General features: G+C 34.4%; 2 protein-coding genes across 2 annotated transcripts in view; one reads left to right on the top strand and one right to left on the bottom strand.

Moving 5' to 3' along the window:
* Window positions 1-17,915, top strand: part of LOC142339158 (transitional endoplasmic reticulum ATPase-like) — a 622,037-nt gene that overhangs the window by 207,283 nt on the left and 396,839 nt on the right. The window lies entirely within an intron of this gene.
* The window catches only part of LOC142340279 (glycerol-3-phosphate phosphatase-like), a 34,370-nt gene continuing 33,433 nt past the window's right edge, over window positions 16,979-17,915 (bottom strand). Inside the window, exon 3 of the mRNA XM_075390853.1 lies at window positions 16,979-17,140. Coding sequence (XP_075246968.1) covers window positions 16,979-17,140 — 162 coding nt within the window. The remainder of the gene's footprint in view (window positions 17,141-17,915) is intronic.

The following is a 17,915-nucleotide window of genomic DNA, read 5'->3' as shown; positions in this document are numbered from 1 at the left end:
ATTACAAATAGATTTTGATGGCCCTATTCTGAACGAAAAAAAGTATAACAATACTTCTTAGTAGGCATAGATATTTATTCTAAATACCCCACAATAGAAATTGTAAATCAAGCATCCAGCCCAATTATCAATAATTTTCTATTTTCCTAGCTGTCATTATATATATATATATATATATATATATATATATATATATATATATATATATACATATATAATATATTTATATATATATATATATATATATATATATTTATATATATAAATATAATCGCGAGGTCCCACGATCCATTAGATTAGATTAAACTTGTCGAACGTCTCATTCAAACTATAAAAAAACAATTATCACGCTTGAAAGTTCTCTAAAAAAAATTATTTAACAACATGCAATGCATACAATTTTACACAAATTAGAGATATTAAAACAAAAAACAACAAATATATCACCATTTGAGGGGCATTTTGGTCGAAAGTATAACACACCAGCATTTAATATGACAACTGAACAAAACAGTAGAAATCTTAACTAAAATCAAATATTTAAATTTTATTTGGACAATTGGAAGTGTAAAAAGTTGTTTGCACCACGAACGCCAACGAGCACGCCCAGCAACAGATAATACAGGACAAAGAAAGTCCAATGATTTGGTCGGAAGGAGTCTCAGGACCATTTACCAGGACATAGCGTAGTGTGCAAGTAAAAACACCCCGAAAAGTCCGAGCAACGAGAAGACAAAAACAAAACTTCGACGGACTTTATGAAGCATTAGCACCTGTTAGATGTGGGGTAAATTAGCTCCATCACAAGTGTTATCAAGGAGCCAAATAAAGTGGAGGTCAAGTTCAGAAACTCTGACAATTTTAAATTTGGCACAAAACACGAAAGAACAACATATTTGGGACAGAAAGCAGAACAAAGACTACCCAAAATAACTGACAAAAAAAACTGGAACGGAAATTTCAATACTATAAAAACGATTATCTAAGGATGAATCTTGGAAGCAAACAGACTATGAGGTCCGGAAAACAAGCAGACGATGATCGTTTTGTCTCTTCCGCTAGACCTTGTATATCTACCACAAGCAATGTTGCACGAGCCTTGAAATTGCGGTTACCAAAGCGCAATCCCAAATACGATGACGCATTTAAATAAAGACTCGATTTAACACAAATTCTCAAATTCAGTCCCGAACATGAAATTGCAGCGTCTCCAGTCCAACCAACTATAAAATTATCTGCACTGCAACTGACCCCATTCTATGGAAACTTAAGAGGCCAATATAAAATGGCGACACGTCGGACTCTGAATCTTCTTCAATTAGAAGTGGTAAACGCTAAATAAGCACAACCAAAAATCACTGAGTCAGCAGACTCAAACGGTTGTTGAAAACATACAATCTGCACACGGTTAATCAACAGAAATGCCAATTACAGACACATCATTCATAGTTATGGCATCACAGCCCAATCCGACCTAAAAATGGACTTGTGATCCCCAGCTGAATATACCTACAGATAAAGTAATAACTGTGTATGAGGCGGAACAATGCCAAGATGATGAAGCTCATTAAAAATTTCTTAGAATCCGACACAAACTAAATGTTTAATTAATAAAATAATATTATAAAATTATTTAACCGGTGATTAAGTACTAACGTTCTGATTTTGTTTAATATAAACTATATCATATCTCACAAAGGGGGAAATGTCACAGGGACAGAATATTGGTGTAAATATTCAGTACGGTATTTAGTTCAATTTGATTTAGTTCAGTGCAGTATTCAGTTTATTACAACTTTAAATTTTTTTATTTGAAGAGTTTGATTTGATCTAAATTTTGTTCATGTATCAGACAGCAAACTTTCTGTTTTGCCGCTGTTCGTGATCAGCTCATGATCACTTTAATTTCCTCTTGTGATATAAAATGTAAAAATCTTTCATTCTTTCATTTGCGCTGATAGCTTTCAGTGGTAATTAAATTTTGCAAATCGCTCTTCAAAATGAGTCAAGAAATTCAAAAGGTCAATCGCGGCTCGAAATCCGATACTAAAAGTAAAACTCGAAGCTTTACTTAAGTTAACTAGCAATCGCGAGGCAAGCTCCTACCTCCAACAAATAAACGGCAAACGCGACGCAATTGGATCAAGTATAAAAGTAAGCAGCATAAGAAAAACATTTGTGAATATTTTATTCTATTTAAATATTGTGAAAGATCGATCAATTTATTGAAGAACCAAGTTTATCTGCTTTAGGTCAAGCATTGACCTTGAAAACAGTTTCACAATCTTTATCTTGGCGCCGAGAAGCATTCTAAGTTAGGTGATGACAAGAATCATGGGTTCTACATAATGATTTTTAAACTCCTCAATTTGCAAGTATCTTTCACTCAATAGATAATTTGGGCATCACAGGTGAGAGTTTATGGTTGTATTATTTGAGCTGTTAAAATGAATTTGTAACTCCGGGTGACCATTCCAACCACATTTTCTTTGCAAAATACTACTTAAAATCAATATATAAAGATTCCGTGAACAGTGAATTGTAAAAATAGATCTTATTATCCAAAGATCTTATCTTGCATGATGTTACAAGAAGAATGGCTCTCTTTCAATATGGAGGGCTCTGTTCTGCTTGATCCTGACATTATTTTTTTGAACAAATAGATAAATAATTATTAAAGCGAAGCGGAAAGAGCCGGTCCATTTCTATCTCTAGTGATTGTTTCTATAATGGCAGTGGAAAGATACATTCTAATATGCAGACCATTTGACGCAGAAGTAGCCCTGTCCACAAAGAATCGCAAGTGGGCATATACGATTGCCACTTTCTTGTTGGTGTCTGTTCTCTTCCTAGAAAATACTGACGCTGTCGTATCTTCGCTAATTGAATACGGAAATCCTGTTCAATGAGCATCATCAATGAGAAATTAGTTGCAATACTGCACGCAGTGTGAACCATTGCGTCCAGAGCACAACGAATTACTTAAAAGTTTTTTTATAAATGTTGATCAAGTTATTGAGATAAGTCTTGTCTGTTTCTTTTCCTCGACAAATTTCAAACAACGTTTTTTTAGGTGCTATTTTAACCGAATCATTTATATCCGTTGCCTTTCGTAATTATTGATCAACTTATTACCTCCCAAGGTCGCCCAATTTAGAAAAAATTTTGTAAGCTTACTAATCATTATAGAGAGGTTGACAGCATTTGTCTGGCTCTGATATTAATAACGGCTTCAAATTCAATTTGGTTGGGTCTTAGTACGGCAACGAAAAATTTTTGATAAAAGCCTTAACACTGTACTTCAGAAATACTAAAACGTCTTATTTTTCAAGAATTAGTACTTCGTTTTTTTTTCTAATACTTATGCGGTGCTATAGTACGCGGCATTAATAATTTTGCTCAAGTTTGATCTACCAGGAAACGATTAGAGGCCTATTTTTGAATTCTTTACAGAAGATCAACTGTTTGCGATATATCAAATTCGCAAACCCGATTGAGGCAGATAATCGATAAATTGCAATAAAATTGACACAATACCATATCAAGGTAAATTTGCTGATACCGATCTGAACGTTTTCAATCACAATTTTTGTGCATAGGAACTGATTAACAATGGAAACTTGAGTAACAATGTTGCACTTTATTGTAGGTTGTTTATATTTTGTTGCTCAGAATTTCATTTTGGAGCAAACAAATAGAGTTATCACAAATAAATCAAAACCGCATTTCCCATGATTGATTGATTGAGTGACATTGCGTTGATAAATAAAACTATTCGCTTGATCTCACAAGTTCGATATTGTCAATTTACTCAAATATGGGAAAAAATTATTCATTATTCTGCTTTCTCATTCAATTCATGCAGATCAATTTTTGCGCACCTTTTGAAGTGATACTTACATACATTGTCTTCAATAAAGTAGATGATATTTTTAAAACTTTTTTGCAGCACTGTACTTTTTCAATTAATAATTTGAATGCCCGTGTCACCACTTCTGAGTAGTCATACAAGGATCGTATATGGTATCACACAAATCATAACGTATTTCCTAGTACTATCCTTGTATGACTACTAAGAAATCATACATGACTACTAGGAAATCATATTTGAACCTTGTATGACTATAAAGAAATCATATATGATCCTAGTATGAATACCAAGAATCATACATCTATTTTTCATAAATTGTTAAACCCTTTATGTCTTTTTAAAAAATTCATTCGGCAAGGACTCACCTTGTGATTCACCAATAGACCCAAACGTACAGCATCATTTGCAAAGTTGGGCACGCAATTAATGAGTAAGTCCAATTACATAAATAAAGTTCTGATATTCTCTGAAGCCAGCTTATACCTATAAATGCTCATTTATAAAAAAATATTTTGGAAACTTTTTTACATATAACCTCAAATTTGTTTTCTGAATGTATTTAAGTTGGAAAGTTATGCTTTTCGGCCACAAAAAGAATCAAATATGAAATGCAAATGCGATATAAAATTTTATTATGTCCTCTGACTACATTATACGGAAATTTGTGAAACCAATCAATGTTTAATCTGTCATATGTGACCTTGTCTGATTTCCAGGAAATTTTTTCAACATCAAAAACAATGAAAGTCATACAGTTTTTAGGTTTTGAATTCTTTGTATGATCCCTGTATGATTTCTAGGAAATCATATATGATCCCTGTATGACTCCTAAGAAATCATATAAATCATATATGACCTTGTATGAATACTAGGAATCATATATGACCTAGTATGACTACTAAGAATTGTGTATGATGAGCAACCCGGGGTGGTGTAAGAATAAGGCCAAGCAAGTTTAAAAAGATTGATTGACTTATAAACTAAAAAAGCTTAAGAAACATTTGTTGATGATGCGCTTACGAGAAACCTTTTGCGTACTGTGAGGTAAGATAGTTCCTGAATTAGCTTTATCAAAATCTTTATCGCTACAATCTTATTTGCGTGATCAAAGTGGATTTTTACTTCACTTAGCAAAAACTATACAAAATGTATTTGTAAAATTATAAATTTTTTTCTTCAAAATGCAGTCCAGTTTTGTTTCCAAGGTTGAAAAAAGAGGTTGAACCCCCCTAACAAGGAAAACTGAAAAATGAACATACCCTTACTAAACGCCAAGTAAATAACAGTACTGGGCAAGTCCAATGGCAAGTTTAGGTAGGATCGTCCAATTGCAAGTTTAGGTAAGAGCTAGGATCGTAACACATTTAAGGCTTCCCGGGTTGAAGTTTCATAGATTTAATACAAGGATAATATATGATTTCATACTGTCCATGCTTGATTTCTTAGAATGATCCTTTTATGAAACCAAAGAAATCATATATGATCCTTGTATGATTACCAAGAAGTCATATATGACCCAAGTACGAATACCAAAAATCATACTTCTATTTTTCGAAAATGTTTTACCATTTATGTTTTTTTTGTTTTTATTCGGTAGGACATTACCTATTTGAAACCCGGCATCAGATTGTAATCCGCCAAAAGACCCTAAGGTACAATATCAATTGTAAACTTGGGAAAACCGCCCCAAACCCCGTTTCTTGCGTCTCAAACATCTTGAAAATTTTTCTTTTCCTATATTGCAGTACATATAAGTTCAAGTTGAAAAAATAAAAATGTGTACAACATAACCATGTTTTAAAAGTTTTAGGATTGGATGCCTTTTCAAGACATATTCAAGACAGAGTCAACTTTTGAAAATAGTTCTGATTAAAGTAGGAGCAAACACACAAATACTGGATTTCATTTTCGCCTAATAAAAATTTATTTCTTTTCTATGATTTTTATTCTTGTATTAAATGATCCAGCAACGAAGTGTTCGAATTGAAAGAAAATTTTTGTCCTTAGATATTCGACGTTCTTGATACTATTCGACTTATTTTTTTTGAAATTCGACAAAAAAAACAAATGCACAACTAATCCATAACGTATATTCTTTCTCCCCCTGAGTACTGCATATTTTTAAAACAGTTGAAATGTGCATGCGGAAACCCCTATTTGTTTTGTTGTTAATCAAGCTAGATGAAGAGCGCGAGAAAACAGTGGTGGCAATAAATTAGTCGAATGAAAAGAAAAATACTGGCGTTTGCTATGCAATGTAATGACTACCAACTTTACCAAACAGTTCTGATCGGTCTCTCGTGTTAAAAAAATTCTTCTCTGCTTTGATTTGCTGTTTGCTAACTCCTCAATTGCGTAAATTCGATGCAGTAAAATTCAGTCCGACAAAATCCACTCGACGCTGCTGATGTAATGAAAGTGGCATCAAAAGAGTGACTAAAAAACTAGTCCAATCATCCCATTGGCTTAAGCTATTCAATTTTTTCTAATCTTCGCGGTTTTCAAAAAAATTAGTGTCGTCTTCTGATTTTTTTTATATGTTGCTGATTTTTTGCGCCTAGAAGATCGGTCAAAAAAGCTTTTACTAAAATTTACAGAATGTTGAAATTGGTACTTCTTTTAACTTATCATTATTTCCACTCCTCACTCTTGTCGACACTTATTAACCCACTCCAACTTTGTCAAGAGTAACTTCAAAAACTACCCCTTCTAACCACAATTGAATCAAATTCAGATAGGGAAGAACTTAATCGCGGTATTGAAAAAAAACAGTCGCAGACAGATTAATATGACATACTACTCCGTGATTTACAAACCAGAAACTCCAATTTCCTCGCAAAATTGTCTTGATCCGGCATAACAATATTAATCTCAAATGGTCTCTTCACAATAGACAACTTATTTCCGTGTAAAAAATCCTTCTCTCGATACAAAAATTGCTTGTCGCTCTCCGTTCGCGCAGTAATCGTTCTATTTACTTCAATTAATTGTTTAATTTCGAAGAAATATATTAACCTTAGATTTAAATGTCGACCAACTCAACATCTCAACTATCACATGCTCACACACCACGTGAGAGTTTTGTTTGGTTAAAAAGCAATACGATGTCAAAGTAAACAACTAATTCATATCAGCTTCGCTCAAATACTTGAGAAAATTAGACTGGAGACGATATTTACTTTTAATTTAGGTTGTTTTCAATAACAACCAAAAAGAGACCTATTTGCAACCATTGAGCGCTAGGTGTTTTCAACCATTCCTCGCAATTCCCCTATATGAAAATCTGTTTTCGAAAAAACAAATTACCTCCAAATGTTAATTCGGGGTCACAATATCTTTTTGAGGTGTCGGGGTTGCAACAAAAACAATTGTAATTCAAAAGTGTTTCTACTCACAATTTTTCACTATTTTTTTATAGAAAACGAGCTCGTGGTTGTTCTAATGGGAGTTAAAATTCAACAGGTCATATCTGGTGATTAAGGGGTAAAAATTTATCGGGTAAAGTTATTTGGAAAAGGTAGGGCGCCAACTAGTTGCACGCAAAATTTAGTGTCCAAGCAATACCTTTGCGTGTTGATTGCGTTTCAAAAGTATTAAAGAGGTTGTGGGTGTCGCAACTAAAAACTCGGTATTCATTAATTTTGAGTGCGGTGGGTTTTATCTCACTAATTGTCCCAATTTAACAAATTTTTTTCGATTTCAAAGTCTTTTGGCCGTTCAAAAAGCATATTTGCCGGTTTTCAACGCTCGGGATATCAGACTCACCGAGCTCCAGTCTAGCCCGCAAGTTAAAGAATAATACCAAAAGCCCTTGAAAAGTTACGTCAACGCTCCAAAAATCAAACGGCTACTGCCAACACTCCACTGGGTATTCAGTGTTCATTTCCTGCAGAACCGGTGAGCGATGAATCCGAATGACAAAACGCAGGGTCCAGCGTGAAAATTGGTCTATCCCCGTTTTTGTGGTCAATTTTACTTCAATGTTCCGAGATGTTGCTACTTTTGTTCAGATGCTGACTCCTTTTCTGCGAAATTCACATTCTCGAATAAAAATGACAAATTTACAGTCTAATCTTGCCCATGATCACCCAATAGCCTATTTTGCCAGTAAGCTTTCTTAACCCTTGTATATACCGTTAGATTTAGGTTAAACATTCATTATCACTTTAAAATTTAACAATTCGTCAATTGAGCCCCTTATAGTTGTTATTAGTTTGGAGTTGGGTTGCTGGAGTAACCCCCAATCGTTGCTCCCCTAAAAACAAGTACCGTGAGATTGTTACTTCACAATGTCACAAAATACCATGAAAAAATTTAACGACGCTGGTGGTTCTTTATTAAAGAGATTAGGGGAGCAATTCAGTTGCTTAAAAGAGCCTTTGTTGCGGCTATGCTTCACACCTCAGATTTTCTTCCCCACTACAAATTCTTGAATGCTTTCTCTATTGAAAGCGAGATTCTTCAACACTTTGAGATTGTTTTGTACTTGCACGCAAAATTTTAGCCCCGTAATGGTCCTTGGGTGGATAAAAACTTTACTTGTAGAACCTTTCTACGCCGCGATAAGCTACAACTTTTACTTGCTTGGTTCCGAAGGTCAGCTATTGCATCAATTCACTGATCCACATCAATATCCGACTTCCACACATTTCATGATCCGCATCCCAAAAATAAACTGATGCGGGTAGTCCGACAAAAATTTAGCGTTACGCGTAGTGCGAAATTATTATTCGCGATTGCTCTAACTGCAATCATTTTGTAATCTATAATCACAGTATGGGATCGATGAATTCTATCCCTCACAGACCCTCGACGATTACGTCCGAAGATCAGAAAAGCGAAAAAGGGAAGACCTTGTTATGAAATGTTTAAAAAGTAAGAAAATTTTTGTCAAATAACTATTTGCATATTTTAAAAACTCGTTCCTTTATAGCTGCCCTGAAATGCAATTGCGTCAGTGCCTGCCTTTCGGCTAATATTGAGGGAACTTGCATACAAGTAAAGATTTGAAAAACCTGTCGCAAAATTACACACTGGGTCCGATAAGTATCTGTAAGAAAGACCCGTCAATGATTTTTTTGACAAAATTTGAATTTGACCCGTTCAAAAACACAATAGAATTAAGACTCCTCTCGCGATGCTTTTCAATCAGCATTTATGTAAATTATGAACCCTGTTGCGGCGAGCAAAAAATAGATTAACAGGTAATTGGAAGGGATTTGTCCATGGAGACATTTATTAAGTTCCGATTATTGGAGGAGACATGGCCTTGCTTAATATTAAACCGCTCGGAAAGGAGACAAGAGTGAGAAATTTAAATTATTAAATGTTCTAATACAATATATTTAGTTAAGTTCAGTTCCCCTCGGGGTCCTTCTTATCAAATTGCGGCCTATTAATACCCCCGCTGCAGCGGTTAATTGGGTTTCTTATTGGTTTTTACAACCGCTGTCTCTTCATTATTCTGGATGGTCTTCAGCCACAAGTTGTTTGAAATCCGACCCACGGATGAAGATAGGCGAAATTGTTTTAGCGTGTTTTTATCAAAATCTTATCAAACAAATGTTCACAAAAAAGCAATATTCTAAAACACTGTTCTAAAGGCAATCTATCAAGAGTTCTGATGATCTGCCACTGACCCCGGTAGTGGCAGATCATGAGAACCTCCTTCGTTTTGTTTTGTTCCAAGCCATTTTACTTTCTTAAATTCTGGACTTTATTTAACTCAGACTGCTGTTTGTCTCATTATTCTAGTTTGACAGCTTTATAGTGCTTGGATGGAAAAATTGTACACGGATTTGCTAAATAAAAGGTGCTCAAAATGAGCTGAATTATCACAATTGACTTTGATAAAAAAATGACATTTGAGGCGGAACGGCACTTTTCATTTGTTTTTGTAACAACTGAAAAATTCTAAAAAATCAGTTATATTAGAAAATTTTGCAATTGCGTCCTTTAGAAAAAAAGTTTTCGACAATTCAAACTTAGAATTCATGCTGCTTCAAAAAAATTAATGTAGTAACTTCTGGTTTTCTATTAATTCACAATTAAGAAAATATTTCGATTATTGTTTCAGAAAATCGAAATTTCCTACGCCACTAACGTTGAAAGTTGAAACTAATTTTAAACAATTTGTAATAACTTTATTACAGTAACCATTCCGGGCTCAATTCATTTTTTTGCATCAGTTAACGACAAGTGTATGACTCACAGAAAACGTTGAAATTTTCTCCGCTCATTTTCAGTAGAACTTTAGACTGCATTTGTTACTCAAAGTAAGTTGAGCTATCAAAATTATCTACACTAAAAACATAGATTTAGTATTGAAACAACTTTCAAATACTGAACAACTCCCGGGTCGAGGTTTGTTCAAAAAATAAGGTAACACCAGCGGTGAATAGCAATGAAAAAAAAACTCTTTCAACGCAAAGCGCCCGCATCTTTCAGCGTTGAATGCGGTGAATCTTTATAAAATTTGCGGTTTTTAGCGACAATTCTTTTTTCACCGCATTCTTCGGATTTCTTACTAACAAGAAACTCCCGTACACGGTTTCGAACCTCTCACCTCCTTGATATCAACCACTTCCTATTCCGTTGCGCCATCTATCACTCACATCAGTGACATCTCCTGTGAATTTAAGATAAGGATTGAATTTAGCGGTGAATATTTGAAAGATTTGCCTGTTTACCTGTGAATTTTTTTTCACCGCATTTGGCTGGTAGCGGTGAAAAATCCTTTTTCACCGATTTCTGCTCGTAGCTCTGATTTTTTTTCACCGAATTCTGCTGTCAGTGGTGAAAAATGTTCTTTCACAAATTAAGCGGTTAATAAAATTTCACGGCCTAAAAGTTTTTTTTACCGCATTCATCGTCTTGAGCGCAAATCTTACACTTTTTACTCAAATTCACTGAAAACCTTAAATCTTTTGACAAATTTTAGCGGTGACACCTCGAACTGGGCTGAATGTTTTTTTTTTTTGCAATTACTCGAAACTTTTTTGTGGATAGTAGAGAAATCCGTTTATTTGCGTGAAGGACCGTTTTTGAATAATTTCGGATAACCAGTTTTGAGGCGATTAGTTTGGTCAGAACATGTGTCTCACTCAGGAACAATTTTAAGCCCAAACCCAGTAATTGTGGTGTACGAAGGGATGTGAATAAATTGAATGCAACAAAAGGCAAAAAACAAAAGCACATAATAATTTTTTTTGAGAAAAGGCCGTATTCAATTCGAAGATTGTTCAAACATTAAGAGTTATTAATGCTCAGCATATATTAGATTTTTGCATTTATTAAATTTGCATATATTAGATTATAACTCAGCAATTTTGAGCACGAATCATTCCCGGGTGTCACCGCTAAAAATTGCTAAAACATGTAAGATATTCGGTGAGTTTGAGTAAAAAGTGTAATATTTGCGCACTAGGCGTATATTGCGGTAAAAAAAAATTTGAGTGGCGATTTTATTTCCACCGCTAAAGCGGTGAAAGAACATTTTTCACCGCTATCAGCAGAATGCGTTGAAAAAAACTTTTTATCGGAAAACAATTTTTCACCACTAATTTCAAACCTTATCTTAAATTCACAGGAGATATCCTTGATGTAAGTGACAGATGGAGCAACGGAATGAGAAGTTGTTGACATGTAGGAGGTGAGAGGTTCGAACCCGTATACGGCAGTTTCTTAGTAAGAAATCCGGAGAATGCGGTGAAAAACAGTTTTTCACTGCTAAAAAAGCAAATCTTGCAAAAATTCACTACATTCAACGCTAAAAGATGCCGGCGCTTTGCGGTGAAAAAAAAAAGTTTTTTTTTCACCGCTATTTACCGCTAATCTTACACTTTTTTTACTAAACCTCGACCCGGGTTACATAGGCGATTTAATTATGTGGGTTTTGACCTTGTTTAGGAGAAGTTAACCGATAACAGGTACGGTTCCAGGTTGATAGGTCACCTTATGTAAGGGGTTAAAAAGTCAATGTGGATCTACCTTAGTTATATGGTCCAGGACTACAGTAGCGATCAGAACCACGTCTTTTCATTCCGAATATCTGTTGACAATACACTATCGACCATGGAAGTTGTTTCTCATTTTTTCCTTAATAAGTCCACTTTAAGTCTGTTAAAAGTAAAACAATCGACCATAACGTTCTCATAAATCGACGCACAGTCTTTCAACCGCCAAATATTGTCCAAAAAAGACCGGGCAATTGCGAAATCAATTAATTGCAGTGTCTTTTCCGATATAAGTCGATTTCACAAAGATGATTTAAATTTCAGCACTGTTTCCTGGTGAGATTCAGTTTGGGAAGTATTCTGCTCCTGCTCGTGAAAGTATCAGCTATGACTGTCACTTCGGTGGCTTATGCGGAAACATTTAGGCAGCTGAGAAAACGACCCGCAAAACCAGAAGAGGAAAGAAAACGTGAAAAAACTGGGGAGCGCGAAACCGATTTCGAAATTGACCCAGCACCGAAAACGGCGACTGCATCACGGGCATATTTTTTTAAAAATCTTTTCCGAATAGATAGGTTTAATTTAAGGAAAATAAAAGCATGGTTTCAGCATACTTTTGTGATGAACTTGTTACTATTTTTTATTTGTTTGTCTTGTAAGATTGATGACTGAGCATCATTAGGACATCAAGCAAGATTTAAGAAAAAAGCTTAGATATCAAAAATTTCAGCTCAAAGTAAAGCACATTTTAAAAAGTTTTTCAGAGCACGTAGCGCTTTTTACTGATTCTTATTTTTTTCACCATTCAATTTGATCTTAATTCGATATCTAGCACATTGTAAAGTGGCTCTCCGGACTTTAGTCTCAGAGCATTTCAGCGCTGATCCAGCACACCTCAAGTGCAAAAACTTAATTCAGTTCTGAAACATTGCATCTCCAGAATAATTTAAGTTTCTTTATGTGCAGTTATTTTTCTTTATGATTATATTGAGATCATGGAGTTAGCCGAGGCTAAAGCTATCCTGTACAGTCTGAAAATTACTCATGCCCGATATTTCAGTCTGAGCAGAGTATTGTCATACTATCGTAGCTTATAACTGGTAATTACTATAGAAGTGTATACACACTACTTACATATAAGCTGGTTTGCAGGCAATTGCCACAAAGCCCATTTAGCTTAGTGGTTACGACTTGCTGCTCAAAATAAAATTTAAAAGCACCCACGCGGAAGTTCGAATCGCATATAAATAAAACCTTATTGGCGGGAGTTAAGCTGACCATATTATTTTTCATGCAAAAGATTTTGCTCAAAAATCAAAACTGGCCCGTGTAAATTGGGACAAGAACAGAGTACTGACAAACCTAAAAAACATAGTGTCTCTATACTGATTCAGCGTTGATTTACTCTGCCACCAACCTCCGGGTTACCTACATATAATTCTTCTAAAAAAATTATAAACAAAACAAATAATTTTAAATCAAAATGAATAAAGAAATGAGAAGAGGCAGCTTAAGGGATCGTTGGCACAGTAGTTTAAGGGATGGTTATTTTGGCTATTATACAAAAATTTTATTGGCAAAACCCATGAAGCTTTTATCTGTTTCAAGCGGTTCAATCAATAAGATTTTCATATTGTTGTTTTTGTATTCATAATTGGAAATTAAAATAATTACAAAAATTTAATATGCTTCTTGATTTGGCTATAAATACTTTTATTTAACCAGCTGAATGTGCTGAATGCGATAGGCAACACTGTTAAAAATAGTTATTGTAGACCTTAAAATTTTTAGCAGTGTTGAACATGACGATTATAGAGTATTCTAAAAAATGCATTCATGAAGATGAAAACATAACCTAACTACCAATTCTTTGTCAGTGTTGATTCCAAATGGGCCTAATTAAATTACAGTTTCTTAGGATAGTTGAAATTTTGAGCATTCAGACACCGCGATAACACTTAACGGTACACGTAATTTTCTTTGCTACGGGGTCGAGATATTATTAGTGTTACAGCTCATTAGGCTGCAATGAATGCGTAGAGAGGGCTGACATTGTGTAGAGTGACTCTGATTTCCTTGAAATGCCTTGAAGGCGGTTAATTTTTCAAAAAAATTAAATCTAATTGTCTACAATTTAAAACGATGAAAAAAGTGTTTGTATAGTAAGAATTACGGTCAAAATTCAGCGCGAGTATGAAAATTGTTTGGCATATTCTAGCGCTGTTCTGCACTGATTCCTTAATTTATAATGAATTAAATTGATTTAAAAAAATGAGTATCAATGTGTAAAGTGTTTACTCACAAAACAGCTTTGTAAAATTAAATCAATTAATTAAGATGTAATAATTTCAGAAACCACTGGCATAGTGTATAAAGAGATCACTTTTGAACAGTACAGCTTAGTTTGAGGCTCAGTGGAAACAAGAATAGTTTGGAAGTGAGCTGAAGTTTATGATTTTTCTACGGACTGCAGCACTTTCCCTAGAAAGCTATAGCCATATTTCTGCGTTTCAGTTAAATATTATGTGTTTCTTTGCAAATAAAAAATTGTAAGAAATTCACCATATTTTAGCAATTTCTTGCAAAACTTCAGATAATTTTTCCATCCAAGTAATGACAAGTAGTTAAAACCTCAAGTCGGAAATTCAATTCTTAAAGTAAAACGAAACCTAAAATAGTTTAAAATTGATTGCGATAAGTGAAAAAAAAACGGGAGGAGCAGTTAAAATATTTTTATCAAATACAGAAGATGGTAAAGCTTCCTTTATCAATTAATTCATATTATATGAAGCACAAAAAGAGAAAACGATTCCCCCAGCATGCTCCCCGTCATCTAGATTGGTAGAATAGCTTTTTTTGCAAGATTCTGGCGTGGCAAATAATTTAAATTTAACAGAGCTAATTTTGCTTGCATTCACCTTGATCTCGAAAATAATTTATTGAAAAGGTAACACAACAGTTCGCAAAAATGCGCTAATCTTGCCTCAAGAAGATTTTTGCCAGAAGAAGAATTGGAAAATTTATTGCAAGAATTTTGCAAATATTACGGTAAAGGAAAAATATTGCAGTATCTCGCAAAAGAATCCCAAATCTTGCAGGCTGACCGTTTAATTGTGACGCAATTGGACAGTTTGTTATAGGGAATTTCTTGAATTTTAGTCGGATTTTTTTAATGAGATGTTTGAGCTATTGGCAGTAGATATAACAGTACACATTTTTTAATAAAAAACAAATCATTCAAACATGGTGTGACACATGGCACCCGAGTTCAATCGAAGACAAAAAATTGTATTTTCTTTCTCATTAAAAATTCGTCCTCAAAAGAACCAGTAATCTTACGAAAAAATGTTCTTATGAGAAAGGATTTCTCTCTTCTACTTTCTTCCTCATAAGAAAGAAAATTTTTTGAAAATGATATAACAGCGAAAATCACTTCATTTCTCTCGGACGCAAAAATATCTTGTCATTTGATATACCACTACCAATTTTTTTCTCATGAGAAACGCTTTAGAGCGAACTGAGTTTACATTTTGAATTTTTGTTGGCTAAGGGCCGTTAATAATTTTGTAAATTCTTTTCTCCAACGAGCTAATAAATTTAAGAATGCAATTATTTGGCGTGAAATTTTGCAGTCAGCGCCAACAGCTGTTGACAACAGACGCAGTACTCTGGCATATGCTTTTGGACTCATCAGTGTCTGTTACATAATCTTCTCGCTTCCCTGGGTAGCGATTATGTTCGTGCACACAATCGCAAATAGCAAGTTCAACTTCATCAATTTTTCTGTATTTTATTATAAAACTCATAATCTAATGTGTCCATAATGAGAAAATTATTACAGTTTTATCTGAGTTATTATTAATGAGCATAATTGTGTTTTAAAATTGAATGCTGAAAATTGAATGCAAATTTTGAGGAGTCCAGTCCCAAAAGATCTCGCTTCACGCCGTATTTAAGCGCAGACCACGGAAATACATGGTCTGAAATATCTGATCAGAAGTGACCAAAAGTGCTCATATTTCTGTTCCTTCAAACGCACGAAAGTCTCACCGTATTGGATACTAGTCGCACAATAATAGTTTGATCAGACAATAAATTGAACACGCGAAAGTCCCATCAGAGACTGCTGCGATCGCTGGAACATTCATACATTTTACAATAGTTGTCTAGTGTTCCTTTTTTATCAGGGATATGTTTATTTAAGGAAACTCAAAATTGGCCGAAGTTCAAATTTTCAGTACTTTCAGTAATTTCGAAAACTTCCAAAAGACTTAAGAATTTTTAACAAATCTTAAGATAAAGCAGTTTTTGCAGCTGGATTATATTGCAACACTTTTTGATTCAATGAAACCGAATAAGTGTACTTTTCTTCCATCCGTTAGCAAAGATGAAAATGCCACACTTTTCAATTGTTCTATTTTTCAAAAATATGAATTATCATTAAAAAACAGCGCCGACTTCTGAATGATTAGCGGCTCTTCAGAATTGCGAAAGTCGACCAACGTTATAAGCAATAGAGAGCAATCAAGTTGGACGTAATATTTTTGTGGAAGGAATGTGCTGAAAGCTCTAAAATTCTCCTTTTTTTCCGAACTGCTGAACTAATATAAGTACTGCAATATATGCACTGAACTATATATACCGAAAATTTGCGGAAATTTTGCATTGTTGAATTTATGCAAGGATTGTGTCGAAAGTTGTGCCAAATTTTAGTAAGAAAAGCGCTGAAACAATGTAAGGAATGGGCTGAAAGCGCAGCAAATCTCTCATTTTTTAAATGCTGAGTTTATGAAAGAATTATGAAGTAGTGATATTATGTAAAGAATGTGTTATAAGTTATGTTGAGTTTCTATAAGAAATGTGTTGTAGTACTGAGATCAGGATTTTTGTTAGTGCTGAAATTATGTAAGAGATGTGCTGAAAATTCAGCTGAAATTTTGAGAGAATTGTTGTGAAAAGTGCTAAAAATAAATTCATTCTGCACATTCAGCGCCTGAAAAAAAATTTCAACGCATTCAGCATCTACCTTGCATAATTTCAGTACTTTGCACGTTTCTGATAGAATTTTGTGCAAACGGCCGAGTAGCATGAATATTTAAACGTTTCTTTGGTAGCAGCTATTGTCAAGTTGAACTTTGCAGAAATTTCGTTCTCAAACTCGGAGATGGCAGTGTCTGTTCAGAAATTCTTCCTCCTTCTGGACCAGTTGGAAAACATTGGCCAGGTGTGGATGAGGTTGTTCAATGTCATCAACGCAATTGTTATCCTCTATGTTATCAGGCACTTCAGAAACACTATTCCCAATATCATTTGGCTAATCAACAAACAGCTGGACCGAAAAGATTAAATAACTCCGCATTAACCGTTGATCAAAAACATTCCAAATTTCCAGTTTGTTCCTATGACAAATATTGTCATTTTTTTTCAGCTTCTCCATTCCCCCCATATACTCCTGTTGTGAAAATCGCAGAAAACAAAAAAAACAAAAACAAATTTTTGTTTCGATAGCGAGCATCGATGTCAGCTTTTCAAAACAGTTTTATTATGCATCACTATATTGATCACTGAGTTTGCACAAATTCTGTGACGAGGCCACCGGTCATCACTGATATTCTTTGTATTCAGAGGGAGAGTTTGTTTTTGTTTACATGAAACGATTATTTAACAAAAGAGAGCGAAACATGAAAATTATCTTTTAATTGCGTTTCTCCATCCGCGTTTCTGCATTAATCGTGTTTCTGCATTTTACATGCTTTCTGTCAATCGCTATTTTTGATGAGCGATCTTTATTTAGTGATTCCCAGTGCGAATTTTGATCAAAAATTTGAGAGCAAAATTTGCAGAGCAAACACTTGCTGTAATTACCTGACTTAGGCTATTAGAACGTACGTGCCTAGCAAATCAAGCTAAAACTCATCTACGTCTATATTGCGAGAAAAAAGCTCAAAAAAGAGCATAATTTTAGTCGCTTTCCTCCGCTTTGAGTCTTGTTGGAAGATGATATTGTTTAATATCGTTTCTACGTGGAGTGATATTGCTCCCGAATTCACAAATTTGCTCTCTGGATTTTTGACGTGTGCTCATGCGTC

This window comes from Convolutriloba macropyga, chromosome 5 (genome assembly GCF_964194025.1).
Source record: "Convolutriloba macropyga chromosome 5, txConMacr16.3, whole genome shotgun sequence".
Taxonomy (NCBI): domain Eukaryota; kingdom Metazoa; phylum Xenacoelomorpha; order Acoela; family Convolutidae; genus Convolutriloba; species Convolutriloba macropyga.
This window is presented reverse-complemented; position numbering and strand designations above follow the sequence as displayed.